General features: G+C 37.9%; 1 protein-coding gene across 4 annotated transcripts in view; it reads left to right on the forward strand.

Annotated features, from left to right (window-relative positions):
* The window catches only part of stard9 (StAR-related lipid transfer (START) domain containing 9), a 65,691-nt gene continuing 43,372 nt past the window's right edge, over positions 1 to 22,319 (forward strand). For all 4 annotated transcript variants that reach the window (XM_057859517.1, XM_057859518.1, XM_057859520.1 and 1 more), the window contains exons 1-3: positions 1 to 289; positions 9,645 to 9,714; positions 15,431 to 15,547. In XM_057859517.1, the coding sequence (XP_057715500.1) occupies positions 243 to 289; positions 9,645 to 9,714; positions 15,431 to 15,547 (234 nt within the window). In that variant the 5' untranslated portion in view covers positions 1 to 242. The remainder of the gene's footprint in view (positions 290 to 9,644; positions 9,715 to 15,430; positions 15,548 to 22,319) is intronic.

Here is a 22,319-nt window from a genome sequence, read left to right on the forward strand (position 1 = left end):
GCTTCTCTGTTTATGAGTGTCGGTCTGGTGGAGCCACTCGGTGGGCGGCGCGACAACAGCACGAACCGTGGCCGAAATGGCACAACGAGCAGCCGGATAGAAAGGCTCTCACAGGCGTCCAACAACCTTGGCTATTTGGGAAAAAACATGTCCGGAGTTCTGCCATGGCGACACCCTTTTGAGTCCATCGCCGGGTGCTTTTGTGAATTCTTTAAGCCGAGGAGGGACGCACTGCTGTCGGCATGGCCAACGTCAAAGTGGCGGTTCGAGTTCGTCCGCTCAACGCGAGGTAAAGTCAGCTAACTTCATTAAGCCAATTGCTTATGGGGCTATTTGTTACCAAACCTTGTGCTCTAATGTAGATTTACTCTAGAATGTAACTTTTTGAGCCTTTTATTGTCATTTTATCTATTTAAATGTCAGCCAAATTGCACATCATTCAATCTTCCATAGGTTTAGGCGTATTCTTGTTAGTTGTTAAAATGACAGGTTGGGTACATTTGATTAATCGATGTTACGGTGTACGACAGATTTATATATTAAAAATCCAAATTGTAAATTAATAACATAACTTTTACTTTACTTAAGTAAAGAACGTCATCGCTCGTAAAAGTCAGTTTTACCATCTTGTAACTCTTTGGTTAAAAAAAGTAAAGTTCTCATTTTCTTTTTTAACTAGTGTCATCTCGTAACATTTAGCCTTCTCTTACATCTTGTAATTCAAAGTCTTCTAATTATAATTTACCTAAGACATTAAAAATATTGAATTTTTCGGTCCTGATATGCACTTCTGAATCTTGGCTGATAAAGCTCAAAAGATATCACTACTTCATGAGATATTAGAACCAGAGTTGGTCACCTATTAAAAAAGGGTTCCATAAAGTAACAATGGCCCTTCAAGCTACAAACAATGTTTCTTTCACGCATGCTTCCTCCTCAGTAGTTGTCATCTGTCATGTAAATTAGACACACTGTCCTCTTTTTCATGAATACATTCAAACCTGTTCTTCACATAGAATGTACTTGTTCAACTGTTGAATATTTCAGTACTTTTTGACAAGTTGCTGTTATCTGTCAAGAAGCTGAATGGCAGAGTCACATGAGCCTTTCTGTGACTCTTGTAGTGACGCTTGAAGCTCAGTGATTGCTTCCCAATACTTAGTTTCATCAGCAGCTTGTAACAGAGACTGGTAAGGTCACAAAACCGTATAGGCAAGTTTCCCTCGCGAAACATGTGCGGCGCCACCTATGTTCGGAACTTCCGGTTTAGACAGGGATGGCGTGGCTCAGTTGTGGGTTCGATTCTCGGTTCGATCTGTGGGATACTCAAGTATCCTGAACTGAATTGAGCAAGAATTGAATTGCTCCTGGTGCTGCGTCACTGGTAGGTAGATGGCGATGAATCGTAAAGCACTTTGAGCACCTTGAAAGGTGGAAAAGCGCTATACAAGTTTAACACTATTTAGACAGAACGACATGAAGTGCGGTTGAAGTAAGTTGACAAAGTTAAAACTGCAAAATCCAACCAGAGGAAACCACGGACTATCCAAAAATGGATTCAGCATGATGTAGATGAGACTCAGAGACATTCTGTGCTGCGCGTGAACTCCTGGAAGCGCCTATATACTGTAAATGGTTGGAAGTGGAATGTTCTCAGCCACGTACACCTTCAAAGCGCCAATGTGGATCTACTTCACCATATGCCTTAAATAGAAACCAGCTGCAGACAATAAGTTAAGGATGTGCTTTAAATATAAGGATTTGCTGAAAAGATTGTATGTTTGTTATCACTTCGTTGATCATTCGTGGACAAAATTATAACAACCTGTCAGCCTGTGTTGACGTGAGGTGTAGATTGATAAGCCGGGCACTTGAGTGGGCAAAATGAGGTGAAATTACAAATGATATTACATTTGCTGAATGCAGAAGGGCTGACACGGATTTTGTTGTTACAAGGAAATAATACAAGGAATGTACTGTACATATAAACAAAAATAGTATGTCATTCTTTTTTATTGCAAATATTGATTGCAATAAAACATTTGGACATGATTCCATTTCTTGTTTTATTTAAAATGATTGGTGCATGTGTAGAACAAGCAGTGCTTGATTTGTAAATCATAAGGCACCGGAACGCAAAGTACATATGAAAAGCGCAGGGATGACTAGACACGCACAGGTTCCGGAACACAGGCAAAAACTGGTGTCGAAAACAACACGCAAATGCCCACTTGCCATACTGTGGGACTTACAAGCCTCAATTTCAGATAATATCCATGGTATAAATGTTATGACAACAATTTACAATTATTTTTGGCTTTTCTCTGCACAGCACGGGCAATTGCCCACATAACCACATTTACCGGTCCGGTTCGGTAACACTGAACGCAGCCTTTTTTTCTCCTGACCCTCACTACACTCTGTGTTGTGTGTAGAGGTAAGATAGGGCCTAAAAAATCCAGCCCGGCACGCGGGTATTAAAGACCCACCGGCCCGAGGGTGATCAATTAACTTGATTTGCAGGCCCGAGCCTGAAAACAAAACAAAATTTTATGTTTTATTCGAAGGCCCGAGCCCGAAACCCCCCCCCCCCGAAAATGTTATGTTTATTGGTAGTCTCCACTCCAGCCCAAAACCCCCCTGAAATTGTACTATGTTTTATATGTGAGGAGGAAATGTGCGATGCGTTAGTCAGACCTGGACAGAGCACTGCTTGGAAAAAGGTTGCGTTTTGCGTGATGATGTCTGTGCATAAGGATAATAAATTAAAGCCTGTCTTTTGAAACGAATTCTACCAGTTAAAGAAAACTAAGATGCATATTCAATAAACAATTATATCTTTTGTATTTGTGTGTCTGTTCTTTTAGGTGTACAGTGGATTTGACATGTATTTTAATTTCTTTGAGTTGGCAGGAAAAAAACGCAAGTTTTCTTAATGTTTAAATAGTGTATATATTTTTATGATCATTATAAATGGATTTACGCAGCGAAATAACTATGGGAAAGTTTGTCAAATATCTGGCCCCAAAGTTCCCACCGCCTTACAAATTGTGCAACCCAAACCCGAATTTCCCATAAAAAGCCAGGGGTAGTAAGTCTGCTTCACCTTGAACTGAGCTGCTGTCCAAACCCCGTCACTGGAGGATGTCCCACTTTCTTCTCCGCTAAGTGCACTCTCCTTCTGGATCTTCCTTTGAGCGAGCTGATGTCGCAGTTCCCACCTTTCGCTCCGGCGGCTTGACCGGGCTAGCTAATGCCAGGGTACAGGCCTGTTGTTTCGGCTGTTGGTGGTCCACCTGGTTGACTGCTGGCGCTGTAGCTGGTCCCGAATCCGGGTGGCGCTGAACCTGACCACCTGCTGCAACGGTAGTAGCCTCCTCCCTGGCTGGCTGTCCGTGAACCTGGCTAGCTGCTGCGGTGCTAGCCTCCTGATCAGGGGTGAAAGTGGCTAGAATTTCTTGCCGGAACTCCCCGACGTGAAGGCCGCCACGAAGCCAGAAATTTTATTTATCTATTTATTTTCCTTTTTTTGGGGGGGGGGGGGGGGGATTAAACCTCCTAAAACTACTGCAATGCAAAGAAAAATGTTTTGGCATAGTTATTTCTATAACACATACAAAACTGATTTAAATTCAAAATTGTATTTTTTCAATGATTTGCAAAATAAAAGAACAAAAACAGCAATAATCCTAACCTCTATCTCCTAATTTTTACTTTTCCTTATTTCCTCACATACTAAATGCCAAATCTCAATTTTAACTTCTTAAGAACATAGGATGCATATTAAAATTGAAGTTAATGTAAACATTAACTTTTGCTGTCTTTTTTTTTTTAAATAATAAAAAGATAAGTAACATACATTCAGAAAAATAAGTACAAATGACTTATCTAATGCAGAGTGAAATGGAATATATTTTGAAGATCGCACAAACATTGACTTTTTTAAATCATAATGAATAAGTAGCCAAACATAAATGAACAAATATAAATCCAAAGTGCACATTAACAGCTAAGATGTTTTCATCCTTCCTATCAGAGCAAATAAAACTAAATATGATAAATAGGCCTCCTCAACTCTTTCCTCGCTCTTAAAGATTTGATCCATTTTCTGTTGCATTGCCCTTTTTTGTCGCATCAATTCAACAAACTTTTTTTTTTTTTTTCTGTTCCAGAAAACATGCACATTTGAACCAATCAGAGCTAACTATCTCTGCTGATCACATGTCAGCCAACTGAACGGATAAATGAGTCCAGGCGTTTTCCTTTGTTGCGTGCATTCGCACATTGACGTGACTCATCATCGTCAGACTCGGATAACTGCAGCAGTTTGGGAAACCTCCATGCCGTCCGTGGAATAAAATAAATATTAAATATCGGTGGAAACAAATTAAGCTACACAAGCACTTTATTATGCTTGTTGTTATCACTTTTGTATGTAAATCTGATGTTGGTAGGTAGATTGTTTTCTTCTTGGAGATGATATGCATTTGTGGCAGCTTAGCATTTTTTTTTACATAGCGTTTTGACAGTTGCCGTCATATTTTTGTAATCAAAGCACCGTGTACCGGAACAGCATTCAGGCCCTGAATCTTATACCGGAACTGCGTTCCTACCCTGAATCTTATACCGGAACTGCGTTCCTGACTGTTCTGGCCCACTTTCACCCCTGCTCTTGATGCACCCGGTGCTCTACCCGATAGCATGATCGCTGCAGCTGCCCTCATTGCCGGTTGTTGCTTATCTGACTCATTTTGAACCATCTTCCTTCTTTTTGAAAAAATACAGTAAATGCAACTGTCTTTTTGGCATGTTGAAATACCGTTTGATCCTGGCTGCTTGCTCCCCAGATGTGGCCGAAGTTTTTTTTTTTTTTTTTTTTTTTTTATGTTGGGGAGGGGCGTGATTTGTCATCAACAAATCTCCGACTCTTTCAAATGACGTTAGTTTTTTTTTTTTTTTTTTATAAACAAATTTTTTTATAAACAACATACAATTCTTAGGATTTTTTTCTATAAATGAATTTATGCTCTTATTATTTTATTTTATATATTTTTAAAAACGTTTTTATATTACTATTATTATGTTTTAAACACGAGAGGTAAAGGATCTCGCCAAATAAGTCCCGGAACACATGGAGGCCAAAATCAAGAGGTGCCGATGTTCCGGCACAAATTAACCCCTGAGAACACGTCAATAAATCACAATTTATAAAATTATCAGAAAAATATTAACGGAGGTAGAGTATAAGTCGTGGCTTCATCATCAAAGTAGAACGCACGCATTCTCGATATGTCCATCGATGTACAGTAAGTGTTGTTGTGAGGCACATCAGTTTGTCTTCCCTAGCCTAATAGTGTTTTCCACCTGTAAAAAAAAAATGAACAAAAAACATAATTGTGCCATCCTACACGTACTGATTAGCAACAGGCAGATGGCATGTGTTGAAGCCACAGTAGTTGTAGTAAATAATATTAAACATCATCATAATTACAATTATCATCGTAGTAACAATATCAAAGACAACAAGTCATTTCATGCGCAAGAAAAGCTTTATTATTTCTTGAGCACCAGACACATGAAAATGCAGGGATAGGAAGAACATACCTTCCATAACACCAGCGGCAGCATGGCAACATACAGTGCCCTCCATAATTATTGGATTTATAATAATTATGTGTTTTTTAGCTTCTAATATTTTTTTTTTTTCTAAATAATATGGGACCTAAATGGAAAAAAATAGAGAAAAATCCAACCTTCAATACAAGTGCATTTATTCAGTGGGGAAAAAAATCCCACATAAAGAAATAATTATTTGACATCAAATAAGATGAGAAATGATAGATCCAAATATCGGATCGGGACATCTCTAATGGAGGGCACTGTAAACACCCAGTCTTTGTGTTGGCACAGGCATGGTTCCACATCTGTCTTCATGAACATGTTGTCCTCCCATCTAGTGATGGTGGCAGATCGATGTGGTATTTCCAAATTGCCTTTTTTGAGGGATTTTGCTGAGTGTCACTAATGTCACTCCAGCTCCACTGTTGTTTTGGATGGAGAAAATGTAAAATGGAAGTCGCGAGCAGAAATGCGGAAGTATCTCAGAAACCTTCCTCTGTATACGTTTTAAAAAAAATTTTTTTTTTTTTTTTTAAATCAAATAAATTTTAAATACATCTGAAAATACAATGGAAAGTATGCTTGCAAAAAATGTTGGAAAATTCAATCGAAAATACTAGATGAAAATAAACAAAAAATGGGCAAAATATAATCACAATATTTCTCTACAAATCGTCACATATTCCCCAAAACAAAACAAAAAAACATATTATGCCTAAAATATATTATAAAATGGTCATAGTAATAAGTAAAATCCAAATTATAATAAAATATTTAGTACAGAGATACTTCGACATACAATCGCTTTGACACAAATCTTTTTTCCGACTTCCAGCGTAAAATTTGACTCACCATTTGTTTCTACATCCGACGAAATATTCAAAATACGATGATTTATGACAGCGTCGCAATTTCATGGTTTTCTCGCAAGACGCACGTACGGTGGATTTTCTTGAGAGAAATCAACATGGGTTCCAAGAATGTTAAAGCAGGTGGTGAAAAAAGAAAACTGAGGCATTACCAGTGAAATGAAGATGGAATGATAGAAAAATATGAGTGTGGGGTGCGCATCCTTGAACTGCTTGACATTACTCCGACGACCTTCGTTCCCCAGTCTTTATAAGTTAAGGTGACAATAATTATTGTAGTACCATCACCAAAGAGATCACCAGGTTTGTCAGGTTTTTAATAATTGACAGTATTTCAGAACTTGTGCAACACAACACGCTAACTGCCAGCAACAACAGGACGTTAAAAGAGAAAGTAATATCTAGTGCTGCAATGAGTAATCGGTTAACTAGAGTAATTCGATTAGAAAAAAGATCCAAATTAAATTTTGCTGCTTCGAGTATTCGTTTAATGAAATTGGCGTTGTAATGGTGTGTTTTGAAAGTTTTTGCATTTAGTTATATTGACTTGGGTGGATACACTGCCCTCTTGTGGCAACAGTGAATATGATATAACTCATTTCACATGGCTGAATCCAGCTGCTTCCTGTCAAGACCAACATAAATTAAGTTTGAGGTAATTTTTTAACGCATTCAATTGTAATTTAGTTTATAGGTATATTTGGTCGCTTTTTGTGGGAATATGTGTTTGAACCATTTGTTAAGAGCATTGGGGAAAAAAAAACGTACGTTTTATAGCATTTAAGCTAGTGGACCTTTGCTATGTAAGTTAGCCAATTGTTCTTTTGTTGTACTTAGATCCTCATTCATTTATTTTTTTATACAGTTTGAGGCTCAGCTCAGGTATTTTATTTTTTTATGTTCCTTATCAGATTAGTCGAACTAACTAGTTCATCGATTAATCATGTACTAAAATAATCAATAGCTGCAGCCCTAGAATATCTCAACTGCGCTCTCTCTCACTCTGCCGTCAGACCCCGCGGTGCGTTCAGGTACACCACGCAAAATACAACCACCACATTAGAACCCGATTTACATTATTACAGTTATTATTATTATTATTGCTATTATGATTATTTCAATTTTTATTCATAATGTATTTGTTTTGCACTTTGTAGTTGCTATTTGCAATAGTAACAGCAGTATTAAGGAATTAGTGTAAGTTTTTCGGGCTGTGGAACAAATTAATGGAATTATAATGTATTCTTATGGGAAAATCCTGCTCGACATACGACCATTTCGACTTACAAACAAGGTGCTGGAACGAATTAATGTCGTATGTAGAGGTACCACTGTATATGTAAAACGTGATTAAAAAGACATATTCACACATATATATGGCGGAAAACACTCAGGTGACTTGAAGTTCCGCTCTGAGACCCCCAATTTGGCCAAATTTCAAAATTGTCCGATATGCATGTGTGATACATCATTGGAAAGCTTAAAATCTCAATTTTCTGGGGGAAGAAAAGTTTTGGACAGGAGGGCATTTTTAGGAAAAAAAATGTTTTTTAAACATCAAAACCCTATCTGAGGTGAGAGCACGCGAGAGCAGAGTTACAGACGCCATGACTTTAATGAGATATTATCGCACACTTACCTTGTTTCGATCCAAAAACTCCATGTCGCATGTATCACTGAGTGGCAAGACACAGCTGTGAATGGCCACAGCTGGATTTTTTGGGGATTTTATGGGTGAAACATGCTAATATAACAAAGGTTGCGATGCAGAACTCGCAGACATCAAGGAGTGGTCGAGATTTTCATATATTTACCCTTCTAAATGTTTTTTTTTTTTCAATTTTTCTTCGTTTGGATCGATTATTTATCATCTAACATATCGGGGAAAATGCGACAATAACAAAAAAATGCAGTTTAGCGATAGTTATGGGGTAGATATCCGTGATGTTTTTTTTTTTTACAGACGCCATTTTTTTATTGTGACGTCATTTGTTTAAAAGTTTAAAATATGCGAGTGAAAATTTTTTAAAGTTTTTTTTTTTTTTTTTTTAACAAAATATTTGACATCAATTAATGATTCTAAGCTAAAAATGACATTTTGAATGATAAATATTACTTGTTTTCATGGCTGGATTGAAACAAAAACGGTTGCGCGACGTCTAAACAGGGGTTTCCAGGGTAAAACGGGCAAATTAAAAATAGTTTGGGGTTTTAACGCGCCATGAATCTGCTGTGGCAGCATAGATACATATTGTTCTATCAAACACAACAGTTGTTTTGGCTTAAGTTATACCAGTGAATAATTTTTTAAAGTCTTTTTTTTTTTTGAGACATCAATTAATGATTCTTAGCTAAAAATGACATTTTGAATAATAGAATTATTTACCTTGTTTTCATGGCTGGGTTGAAACAAAAACGGTTGCGCGACATCTGTAAACGGGAGTTTCCAGGGTAAAATGGGCAAATTGAAAATAGTTTGGGGTCTTAACGCGCCATAATTCTGCTATGGCAGCATATAGACATATTGTTCTATCAAACATAAGAGTTGTTTTGGCCTAAAATACACCAGTTTCTTTTAAAGAGGAGTGCAAGAGCAGAAACGGCTTTTTCAGTCTTGTCTGTGTTTTCTGCCATATGCAAACATTGACAAAAATGCACAAAATAAAATTCAGGGAAAAGAAAATCTCTTAAAATATGATCCAAGAAAAAAATAATACTAACCAAAATATTAGACCCAACAGTCCCCACATTGCTCTGAGACAGCCTTCCATTCCTCAACAGCAACCCAGTCACACACTAGTGTGAACCTATCACACTTTGAGCTGACTTTACTGGATGGCTTTGGGTTGTGCTCATGTTGCATCATATGTGGTGAGCTGACCTTGTTTTCTTTCTTTTTTTCACTTTTTGCACTGGTTCTGATTATCCAAACACATGCTAGCCTGGATGAAACCCAGTCACCTCATTCTCATGCCATATCATGTTTTCCTTTGAATCTCATCAGGAGCTCTCGCAGCACAAAATTCAATTACAAACGTCAAGCATGCGCCAATTACTATATACAGTATGCGTGACAAAAGTCTTTGTTAATTGTATCTAAATATCTTATTGCTGGATTTTGGCTTAAATTTAAATGTAATTGTCACCCCCACACAGGGAACGTGCAGATGGGGGAAGGTTGGCAGTCCATGTGGATGACAAGTTTGTGAGGATCCAAAATGTCAAGGTCGGTACCCATTCCCCTTATTTTATGGTTCGGTAAAATAAGAAATGGAAATTACACAAACAAGAAAATATTAGAGTACAATATTTTTGAAAAACTGAATGATTTGTTAGAAAAAACATATGTTAAAAGATGCACTTTATCTGCGCTGTTGAGCTAAAACAAAAAAAAAAAAACCCAAAAAACTAAAATTGAGAAAAAGTACCCAATAAGAATCTACAAAAACATTCCGTAAAATATTTTAAAAACTAAAAGCAGTATTAGCAGAAAGAAGGAAAAATATTGGATTAAATATTTTTCAACCGCCAAAGAAATACACAAAAATTCAGAAAAAACATATTAGAAGAAAATACAAAAATACCTCGCAAAATACTACTTAAAAATGTAGCTGACTTTTACGCAAATTTTGCTAAACTACTGTATGTACAGTGCCTTGCAAAAGTATCCGGCCCCCTTGAATCTTGCAACCTTTCGCCACATTTCAGGCTTCAAACATAAAGATATGAAATTAAATTTTTTTGTCAAGAATCAACAACAAGTGGGACACAATCGTTAAGTGGAACAAAATTTATTGTATTGGATAATTTAAACTTTTTTAACAAATAAAAAACTGAAAAGTGGGGCATGCAATATTATTCGGCCCCTTCACTTTCAGTGCAGCAAACTCACTCCAGAAGTTCAGTGAGGATCTCTGAATGATCCAATGTTGTCCTAAATGACTGATGATGATAAATAGAATCCACCTGTGTGTAATCAAGTCTCCGTATAAATGCACCTGCTCTGTGATAGTCTCAGGGTTCTGTTTAAAGTGCAGAGAGCATTATGAAAACCAAGGAACACACCGGGCAGGTCCGAGATACTGTTGTGGAGAAGTTTAAAGACGGATTTGGATACAAAAAGATTTCCCAAGCTTTAAACATCTCAAGGAGCACTGTGCAAGCCATCATATTGAAATGGAAGGAGCATCAGACCACTGCAAATCTACCAAGACCCGGCCGTCCTTCCAAACTTTCTTCTCAAACAAGGAGAAAACCGATCAGAGATGCAGCCAAGAGGCCCATGATCACTCTGGATGAACTGCAGAGATCTACAGCTGAGGTTGGAGAGTCTGTCCATAGGACAACAATCAGTCGTACACTGCACAAATCTGGCCTTTATGGAAGAGTGGCAAGAAGAAAGCCATTTCTCAAAGATATCCATAAAAAGTCTCGTTTAAAGTTTGCCACAAGCCACCTGGGAGACACACCAAACATGTGGAAGAAGGTGCTCTGGTCAGATGAAACCAAAATTTAACTTTTTGGCCACAATGCAAAACGATACGTTTGGCGTAAAAGCAACACAGCTCATCACCCTGAACACACCATCCCCACTGTCAAACATGGTGGTGGGAGCATCATGGTTTGGGCCTGCTTTTCTTCAGCAGGGACAGGGAAGATGGTTAAAATTGACTGGAAGATGGATGCAGCCAAATACAGGAACATTCTGGAAGAAAACCTGTTGGTATCTGCACAAGACCCGAGACTGGGACGGAGATTTATCTTCCAACAGGACAATGATCCAAAACATAAAGCCAAATCTACAATGGAATGGTTCAAAAATAAACGTATCCAGGTGTGAGAATGGCCTAGTCAAAGTCCAGACCTGAATCCAATCGAGAATCTGTGGAAAGAGCTGAAGACTGCTGTTCACAAACACTCTCCATCTAACCTCACTGAGCTCGAGCTGTTTTGCAAGGAAGAATGGGCAAGAATGTCAGTCTCTCGATGTGCAAAACTGATAGAAACATACCCCAAGCGACTTGCAGCTGTAATTGGAGCAAAAGGTGGCGCTACAAAGTATTAACGCAAGGGGGCCGAATAATATTGCACGCCCCACTTTTCAGTTTTTTATTTCTTAAAAAAGTTTAAATTATACAATAAATTTTGTTCCACTTCATGATTGTGTCCCACTTGTTGTTGATTCTTGACAAAAAATTAAAATTTTATATCTTTATGTTTGAAGCCTGAAATGTGGCGAAAGGTTGCAAGGTTCAAGGGGGCCGAATACTTTTGCAAGGCACTGTACAAACTAAATATTAAGATAAAAATACATTTGAACATTAATAGAAATACCATTTTAAAATACAAAAAAATATATTAAAAAAAAAAGTAGTGTCACAAAGAAATTTTAGGAAGGAAACAAAATGTTTATAAAAAGAATTGGGAAATTCTAGAATGTATTTCTAAAAATTTAGACTTTAAAGGAAAAAAGACTTAAAAACTACTAATGTTAATTATATACTGTATAATATACAACATTATATAAAAATGACCAATATTTTAGACGAAAAAAAGAACACATAGATGATGCTTTGAATTCCCACTGGGATGAAATCTTAGCATATGTGCACAAATCTTTTTCGCTAACAAGTTTTACTGTTCCTTTGAAATTTTCAAACCATTTCCAAACAGGCCAGTAATTAGAAGTATCTCTCTGACCATGTCAATCAAAAGGACCCATGTAAACCTTCCACTTTCCTGCCAAAAGTTTGTCAGACTTCAAACATAATAGATAAGAAACTCCAGGCTTTTTCTTAGCCATTGGCTCGTTTTCACTCACTCTCGCATGTGGGATTAATTACTGCGTCGTCAACGTCGTCTCGTAACGTGACACCGACCCACTGCGTCCGGCTGTCCCATTGGTCCTGGTTCATTACGTTCATACGCAATGTACGCTGAGGTCTTTGTTTACATTTAAGGGGAAGTCCTGTGGTCAGTTGGTGGAGGAGGAGAAGTGTTACAATGTGATGGGGCTAAGATAAACCACACCAGGCCTCCTTCGGCTCCTCCTCCGCCTCTCATGGGAACCATTACTTGTGGAAAGTGGGACAACTTGAGAGCAGAGATGAAACGACACATTACTGTACCATGATGGGATAATGATCACGATTATCAACATATTGCTCAAATGAATACTTCAGGGATGTTTTTAGTCATTGACGGTGATAGACGTCCAATCCATTTTTACTAGGAACCGCTGCCAGATCCTCCCAGCTCAAATGCATTGGACGTCTATCGCCGACAATGGCAGCCAATTAGTTAAATATTGTAATTAACGACAATGTCAAATCGACTAATACGAGTAGAGATTTGTGGACGTCGCTCTCTAGTGGTGGCCGCCATTACTAGGGTGTTAACACACCTCACTGGCTGCCCAGCGTCAGTCAATGTAATCAGGAATGTTAGCTTCTGCAAAGATTGTCAACTCCCTGAAAAATAAAAATAAGGGACACCTCATTGGTAGAGCCGGCTGGCCTGATAACCCTCACCTTTTGATTTATTTATTTTTTTGTATGTGAAAAATTATTATTTGTTTTATTCATACAATAATTGTAATATAATAATTTTACTCAAATCTGAATTAGGTGCATTTTTGAGTGAGATGAGCACATTGAAAAACAATAATTATTGGCAATTTATTTTTAATACTTTTTAAAAAGTGCAAACATAAACGGATGTGTGTTCAAAGTCCCATTAGCAAGAAGTTTCACAAATGATCTTTCCAAATATATTGTGAAAATGCAAACGAAGTTGACAGAACACAAATACTATACAAATAGTGAAAATAAAGTACACAGAGAACAACAAGAAAAAAAATTATCATCATTTTGAACATGTTCAAAATGACATGTTGTTATTTACCACATTCTATGTTTCCTTCCGGTATCATAATGACAATCCTCAGTACCTCGACCAATGAGATGAGCAGGATTGTTATTGTTGTGTCAGCTCATTGGTCAGAAAACGAGAGGTGGGGGAATGTGTTCCTCTAAATATTCTTGTAAAGCACCGTACCAGTTTTCGTTCGTTCTACAAATAAAACAGTATTTTCGATGTTAATGACAATACAGGACAAACCGTGTCCCTTGTAAGCTTAATGCGGGACGTGTAGTTTTGTTAAATTCTGAATATGGGACTTTCCTGTATTTCAGTGGACGGTTGGCAACTCTAGCATCTGCTGCTTTTGTATGCAAGCGGCACACCCCAGCAATGGCGGATGGGGTACTTCCGGTCGCTTTGTTTGGATTAGTCTACATATACATGCTTCATGACTATAATTGGCATTATATTTGGCAAGTATTTAGTATCACTGCTAAGCAATGGCACAAGGTGGAATTACACAAATATTGGACCAAAAAGAAATTAATTTAGTCAAAGCAAAGCCCAAATATTAGGAAATAATACAAGGAGTTATCAGTATTAGAAGGGGGAAAAATATTAAGCAGGACAGACAAAAAACTGAGTGCAGATATAAAATATTGTCCATAAATATTGAGGAAAAAAATGTAAAAATTAAAGAAAAAGGAAAAACAAAAAACAAAAAAAAAGAAATACAAATATTACCCCCTACCGCCAGTGCAAATAATAGACAATGTTGTGAAATATTAGGGAACAAAATACACTATTATTAAAAAAGAACACATACTGTTTGGAAAAAATACACAGTCAACAATAAAGGAATATTACAAAGAAAAAAAAAAAGTAAGAGAAAAAAATATAAAAATGTTAGACAAAAAAATACATAATTGTTAGAAAGATATGATGCAAGATATTACCAAAAAAAAGGGGGGGGCAAATCTGAACATTTCAAAACTAGAGGAGCACTCAAAGAAAGCAGACCTCCGTGTAAGCAGCCAAATTCTAAGCATTGTCCTTTTTGGTAGAGTGGGCACTCCCTTTAAGTATGAAGTAACTTGATTAAGGAGTAGCCTATTTACCGAATAATTGTTTGTTGGACCTCTGTAACCTTTAATTTGATTTCTCTAAAATGGAATCACCTCTTCAATCTCATATTGCAAACATACAATATACTGCCAGTTTGTAACCTGGCAAGCCATGTCCATATTTCCGCTACGAATACCGTATTTTCCGCACTATAAGCAAAGACTAAAAGCTTTCAATTTTCTCAAAAACCGCCTGTGCGCCCTGCAATCCAAGGTGCTGTGCATATGAGCAATATTCGTAAATCATGGCATGACATTCCCTTTAGCGCAGCTCCATCTAGTGGAGGCATAACGCAACGTTAACAGTTATTACTGCTACTACACCTTATAATGCAGTGCGCCCTATATATGAAAACATCTTTAAAATAAGCCATTCATTGAGGGTTCACCTTATACTCCGATGCACCTTATAGAGCGGAAAATACATGATATTGCACATATCAATTAGGGAAAACCGGTTCCATGGGAGTAACCTTAGAAAATATGTACTGCTGCTGATTGGACGATGGCTCTTCTCACCGCCTGCTAATTGGACTTCTCGTCACACTCGCAAAAATGTTGTTTCTCATGAAAAATGCTTTCAGTGATGTTATTTGCTCCTCTTTTAATGAGGAAATTAAATGTATTTCAGATTTTTACCTACTGGCTGAAGTAGGTGAATTGTTTGACCTGCTATTACTGTAATTAATGTATTACTGCATATATAGAACAAAAGAAAAAGCAAAACACATGAGTTGCTTCTTTGACTGCATATTATGTTTGTTGCATTAAGCAATTGATATGCAACACTGTCTTTCCATTGCTCCTGATTATTCCCTGGCAGTAAGCAGAAAGGTGTGTCGTGCACTCGTGCAGATGGAGCTCCATGCAGCGCTAATGAATGGAAACAGCTTGCTCACATTTTTCCAACACAAACAAAAGCCTTACTATCTTTTTTTTGTGACTTGTGCGCCCTAGTTGGACCCACGCGCCGACCACGCCGTGGATTCCAGAGAGAAGCTCCTGGAGTTCCACTTCGATTACTGCTACTGGTCGGTGCAGCCCGAGGACCCGCACTATGCGTCACAGGAGGAGGTAAACCCAGCATCCCTCCCGACAACAGTGCCGTAATTGGCTAGTGTATTGTTTTGGGTTGGGGCTGTCAGCGAAAGTGGCTGTTTCTCATGAGAGCCGACTTTGAACTTGATGGAAAAAACTAAAAACAAAAACGGTCAACACACTTTTGGACATCGACCCATGGTGGGCGAAAAGGACACTGTGGGTCAACGGCAGGAATGCGTCGCTCTGCCAAAGAGTCAGTCTTCCTAAAAGCTGTTTTTCTAGATGACGCAAATAAAAGTTGGGAGTCCAACAAAGAGGACGTTGTAGGTCGAACAAGGGTAAGGAAAATAAAATATCGAAAATAAATGATAGGCCTTGTTTTACAAAACAATACCACATTTGAAAAAAAATTGGAAAAATAAAAAGCAATAGGTTTACGCAAAATATTAGAGAAAAATAGTCTTAAAAATTATAAATTAAAAACAAAATAGCCACTATTTTTTTTTTATTTGGCAGAAACAATACAAAAACACTAGATTAAAAATCGGAAACTACTGGACAACAAAAAAATACAAACGAAATATTTTTTTCCCCTTATGGCAAAACTATTTGGGGAAAATTACACAAATATTGAAAAATACAGTAAATGTGAAAATATGATTATTTATACTGTTATTTTCCTATTCTTTCCTCTCATCTTAATATGCACCTTTGGTTGTTGTCCATCTTCTAATTGTCTTGAAATAAATACAAAAATATTTGGGAAAACATTACAAATATTAAGACATATTAGGGGAAGGGTTAGATAATTTTTAGGAAAAACAAAACAATCAAAACTAAGAAAAACAGCACGTAGAAAAAGAAACTACCGTAATTTCCCGAATATAACGCGCACTTTTTTCCCGCAAAATCAACTTGTAAAATCATGGTGCGCATTATAAACGGGTACATGGATGGAGACAGAAATACATATATATATATTATATATATATAAAAACCGATTTTTTTTTTTTAATTGACACGGCCATGTTGTGTTGAAGAAACGTATGCTGCGATCCGTTGCCGACCATTACGGTACGTGACGTCACCATTTTGTTTCGGTAATATTTCACTCTGATCGGCCGAATGATTTCGTCTGTGTTAAATTCTGCTTTTTTCAGTCTTCATAAAGCACAGAATTTAGTATCTTGAACTCATTCGAGTCAACGTTTCTTGCAGCTCGGCAACTCGGACCATAGCAAACGTAACAACACAGACTTCCTGTGTCTGTCAACTATATATGTCCCTCGGGAAACTCAAACCCAAATAACAATAGTTCCTATTGTTACTGTCGTGTCGACAGCGATGAGCTCTCTCGGATTTCCGACTTACGTTCTCACTTTCATTTTACCGTAACAATCCATGGAGGAAACATTTATTCATCATGATGAAACAAGCAAGTTATACAGCAGACTTTAAAAGAAAAGTCACATCTGTTTTGTTTTCTCCTAGATTCTGGTGAGTTGGAGAAGTTGTCAAATCATATTATTACCATGAATATTGTCAATCTAATGTTTTGAACTACCAATATGCTATGCTTGTGCTGTGTTTCACCAGTCAGTAAAATGACATTTCTGTATCTGTACACGAGCTCTGTCTTCTTGTATTTTTCTATTTATTGGTGCTAAAATTAGGGTGCGAGTTGTACACGGGTACAATAATTTCCCCTAGATTTTACAAGTAAATTTGGGGTGCGCATTATACACAGGTGCGCCTTATATTCGGGAAATTACGGTATAACAAAAGAGTAAAATTACAAATGTCAAAGATTCCAGTGATATTTTGACCTAAGGGTGACTCGAATTACATGTTTACAAGTTGAAATACGAGTGCAAGATGTTTGCAGCAAACTCAACTCATTTCACAACAAGCAACCTTTTTTTTTTTTTTTGTTGATCATTCTTTTTCTCTTCATCTCAAAATAGTCCCAAGAATGAGGAAGAGTCAACTCTGAAAGCTTTGTAGGCCCCACGAGACCGAGAAAATGGGAGCTGGGGGGTTGCGGTTCTTAAGTGAGACAAACTGGATTTGAACTGGTGCTTTTCCAGTCCGTGCTAGCGTATCCCACCACGCCCGGCGACCCCTTGGGATAGCCCGGCGCGGCCTCCCAGCGCCGAACCGCGTGGGCGTCACCGGCCCAATCTGGCACGTTAAGCGGTACTTAAGGGCGCAGATGTGGTCAGCGGGGAAAAAAGAAGTCGTATCTCTCGTGCGTCTTGGAGGTTTTTTGCCGAGGAAGCAGAAGCTGGAAAGGAGCGGGATCCTTGATGAAGCTAAAAGGGAAATTTTGGCTATAATGAGAACACCATCCCCACTTGTGTGGTTTCGCTGGTATACTTGACAAAATACATGACATCATGAGAAAAGAACATTACATGGAAGCATTGAAGTAACACCATAAAGATATCAACCAGAAAGTTTGTCATTTACTGCCATTGACGGCGATACTGCTCCAATTCATTTGAATTGGGATGGTCTGACAGTGATCATTCAAAATATAGTATATACCTATATATACTATATACAGGGGGTGTCTCTGATCCGATCACTTGATGGGAAATAGGCAGTGTTGTTAATAATGGCGTTATTTTTTTCAGTAGTGAGTAATCTAATTAATTACTTTTCTCATATTGGCAACGCTGTTACCGTTACTGATGATGTAAAGTCGTGCGTTGCTACGCGTTACTACGTTGGTTGAATGATGTGAGAAAAGTCAGAGACACGGACTCACGGAGACGAGAGAACGGAGTGGGTAGGAGGGAAGGAAGTTGTGATGCCGTTGCAAACACGATGCTAGGTGGCTCCAATAATACCTGACTGTAGCCGATAGCCTACAAACTACGCCCACATGATGCTACGGTACGATGCTAGATATCACATGTATAAAGACCTAGATGCGAAATGATAGACTTGCCGGCGTTAGTAAACAGCCGCCATCTTAAAGCAGTAGACTTCTAAGGAAGGCTCTGTTGTAGAGAACCTTCCTAGCAAACCTAAGTAACTTTTTTTTATCTAAAATACTCCTAAATCGGCAAAATCTTGACTTGATTCTATCTTTAAATGATACAACAGTTTTAAATCTTTTCACATGTCGAAAGTAGACAGAAGGGAACTAATGCAATAGCGGGACAAATTTTAACAACTTTGGAAAAAAAACATGAAAGGTAACACCAGTTACTTTTTCAAGTAACTAATTACTCTGACATTCAGGTAACTGAGTTACTAATTCAATTACTATTTGGAAGAAGTAATTTGTAACTGTAATTAATTACTTTTTTAAAGTAAGATTAACAACACTGGAAATAGGGTTGATCGTGCCATTTTTCAGAGGATGAGAATTGGGTGAAAAGGATCGGGTTTTTAATTTAAAAAAAAACAAACAGATTTTTGTATGTTTTAAAGGGCTAAAAAAGTAAACAGTACAGTACTTTAATGTTTGGAACTTTCGTTAGAAACTGTTGTTTTTGGCAACCCTTTGTCATATTTTAGTCATTTTTTCAAAATGTGTTTTCGTCTAGTTTTAGTCAACGTTTACTCAGTATGTTCGTTTTCAAAATTCAAAAGTTTCACTCCAAAAATGAATTTAAAAAACTATTTCGAATGATCATTGATAGACGGGCACATATTGTAGCATCTACAAATCACGTGATAATACACACTCAGCAAGAAAACGGTATATTATTTTCAATTAATTATACCCTCCTGGATGCCACGTATGATCAAAAAGCTGTTCGAGAGTTCGAGAGAAAAGGACGCTCGCTGTTAGCAATAGCCTATTGTTAAATCAAACATGAATGCAATGCTCATGCTATGAGTTACATTTAGTGTGTCAACTCAGCACAGACCTTTAAAGACTAAAGAAACATTGCATATTCTCTCTTGAAAAGATAAGAAGACGTCTTACTGTGTGTGTCTCAAAACAAGCAATGGGGAGACTGGAGAGAGACACCAGTGGGTGAGTTGGGAGGGCACAACACATCACATGAGTGACACAACCAGACACTGCTACAGTATATTCAGGCTAACTACACATAAAATGTCACACATTGTGAACATATGAGAGAAACTATGACGCATTTTTGTCTCATTCTCGTCTCGTCAGACGAAAACTGGCATTCGTGTTATGTTCTAGTCTCCCAAGACACATTTTTAGTGAATTATGGTCCCTTCATCGTCACGCAAAAACTCGTTGACGAATTATTATCGCTGTGGTCATCGTTGACGAAACATTCCTGGTTCCAAAACAACAACAACAACAAAATATCGGTATTGAATCAGGACTTTGTATCAGCAGATTTTCAAAATCAGGTGACTAAAACGCGGTTGCAAAAAATGCGATCGGGACATCCCTATTATATATTAGAAGCTGCAGGAGTACACTGAGAGAGCAGACCTCCGACTCTGCAGCCAATTTGAAAGCATTGCGATATTTTTGACCTTTTTGACCCATCATCTCCCATCAATTATTTAATTGTGTATTTGTTTAATTCTGACACTCCCAATCCTGCATTATAAATTGCTCCCCGCTGCACAAGTATTGTTCATTGACCCCAGTTAACAGCCGCGTGCTACAAAATGCTAAAGATTATGACTTTGGACAGGCTGGAAATACGTCATCCCTGTTGGAGAGTTGGCTCAAAGCGTACAATGCTGTTTTCCTTTTTTTGTCTGCTCTGCACCCTCCTCCTTGGATTTGATTCTCACAGTTTGTAGGTCTGTGTGTCAGCGGAAGAATAGTTGCTCTGTTTACAGGAAGAATCCATCTCACAGCCACACACACACAGCAATGAAGGGAAATATGTAGGCCACTCGGATCATTTGTGTGGAATTCCAGTTGAAGAATTTAAAAGCGAGTAATGACTATAACTGCTGTATTTAGCTCACTAACCGCCATTGACGGCAATAGATGTCCAATCCATTTGGACTGGGAGGGTTGGCAGCGATCATTTGCTGGAAGCCTTTCACAGTCTAAATGGATCATCCTACAGTCAGTCTTCCCTCCCCTGCACCACCATGTTAATTTGACCTACAAGTGTGACAGACGAGCACATTGTTCAAGTAGAGGTCCACATACTTCTGCCTCTTTAACTCCAGAAATCTCTCCCTTTCTCTCTCACACACATATGTAGGACACGGCTGACGTTTTACATTTTGGTTCAGTGGGGGCAGCTGTTGCGTTTGGGGAAACCACTCGCAGAGAGAACTTTTTTTTCTCCCTTGCAGCTGTTAACTTGTTTGTGAGAAGAGTGGTCCTCTAGCTTAAAGCAACACTAGAACTTTTTAACCTTTATAAAATATTTTCATAACATTTGTGATGATTTGCCGACTGACAACTACCGTAATTTTCGGATTATAAGCCGCTACTTTTTTCCTTCATTTTGAATCCTGCGGCTGTAGTCCATTGCGGCTTATTTGTTGATTTATTTAGGTTAATAGGCAACACATGACTCCTACTATGCATTGCTTGTTATGGTATTTGGTAACACTTTATTTGAAGGCGGCGTCATAAGACTGTCATAAGACAGTCATAATTATGACATGACACTAGGCCTGTCGCGATAGCAAATTTTAGTGTGCGATAATTTATCTCATAAATTATTGCGATATGCGATATTATAGCGCCCCTCCCCAATTTTTTTTAAACCAATTTACAATAACACAGTGAGAATACAGTATATATTAATAGATCAAGTACACCCATTTAAACACGATAAGAAATCACAACAACAACAAAAATAGACCATGCCTCTTAAGTGAAAGACAACAATATTAATACCGCACAGAAACACAGAATAAATTAAATGTGTTTTTCAAGTAAAATAAATACAATGGCACTTAATAACTCAAGCATTTAGGCAAATGAAAACTTTTCCCCTTATAGCTTCTGCTATGGTGTTCCATACGGATGCAACGATACAGTTAAGTCACGGTTCGGTACGATTTTCGGTACGGGGGACACAATATTCGATTCGATTCAATACATTTAATGCTCTGAAAAGAAGATAACAATTGTGTTTTTTGTTTCTGTTTTTTTTGTTTGTTTGTTTGTTTTTTTGCTAACGAGCAAAAATTAAATTGCCGTCATATAAGCACGCATTTCAGTGCAATAATATTTATGTGCTTACTTTTTACTGATCTGAAGAATAAAATGTATTATTGTTAATATTATTATTATTATTATTATTATGAGCAAGATATCCTATTTCCGAATCCATCTGTGTCACGTACTGAATTAACAATATTTACAGCATTATCTATAGTCACTGGTATGGATTGATTTGGCCTTCTTAACTTCCATTCAGTCATGGCAGTTATAATTCATCGATGTAGTACATGGACTACGTGTCCAATAATCACTCTGGGCTCACGTAGCCAGTGGCCTGGGACGTAGCACATCTAGTTTGCTATTTCATGATATCTAGTGTGTGCGCGCATTAAAAATGTTAGCAAACGCCACAGAAGTCATGTCTGCTCATTACTGCACAACACCAGCATATGACAATCGACTTTCATAAACAGGACGAGTTTGAAGCACAGCGCTCTTAATTTGTCACTCAAATGTTCACCATGTCCGTTGTCAAAGCGTGGTTGTTCGTAGCAGCCAAGTCTGTAACCATGTTTTGGCAGACTTCGTTGTAAATATCCGGTGTTGTGCCGAACAATAGCCGCCCCGCGTGAAGTGTCACCCCTGACGGGAGCGCCCACACGTCAACAACACCAGCATGCCGGAGATGGTCCGCAGTCAATCCAGAGCACTGACGCGGCC

The sequence above is a fragment of the Corythoichthys intestinalis genome, chromosome 15 (assembly GCF_030265065.1).
Source record: "Corythoichthys intestinalis isolate RoL2023-P3 chromosome 15, ASM3026506v1, whole genome shotgun sequence".
Classification (NCBI taxonomy): Eukaryota; Metazoa; Chordata; class Actinopteri; order Syngnathiformes; family Syngnathidae; genus Corythoichthys; species Corythoichthys intestinalis.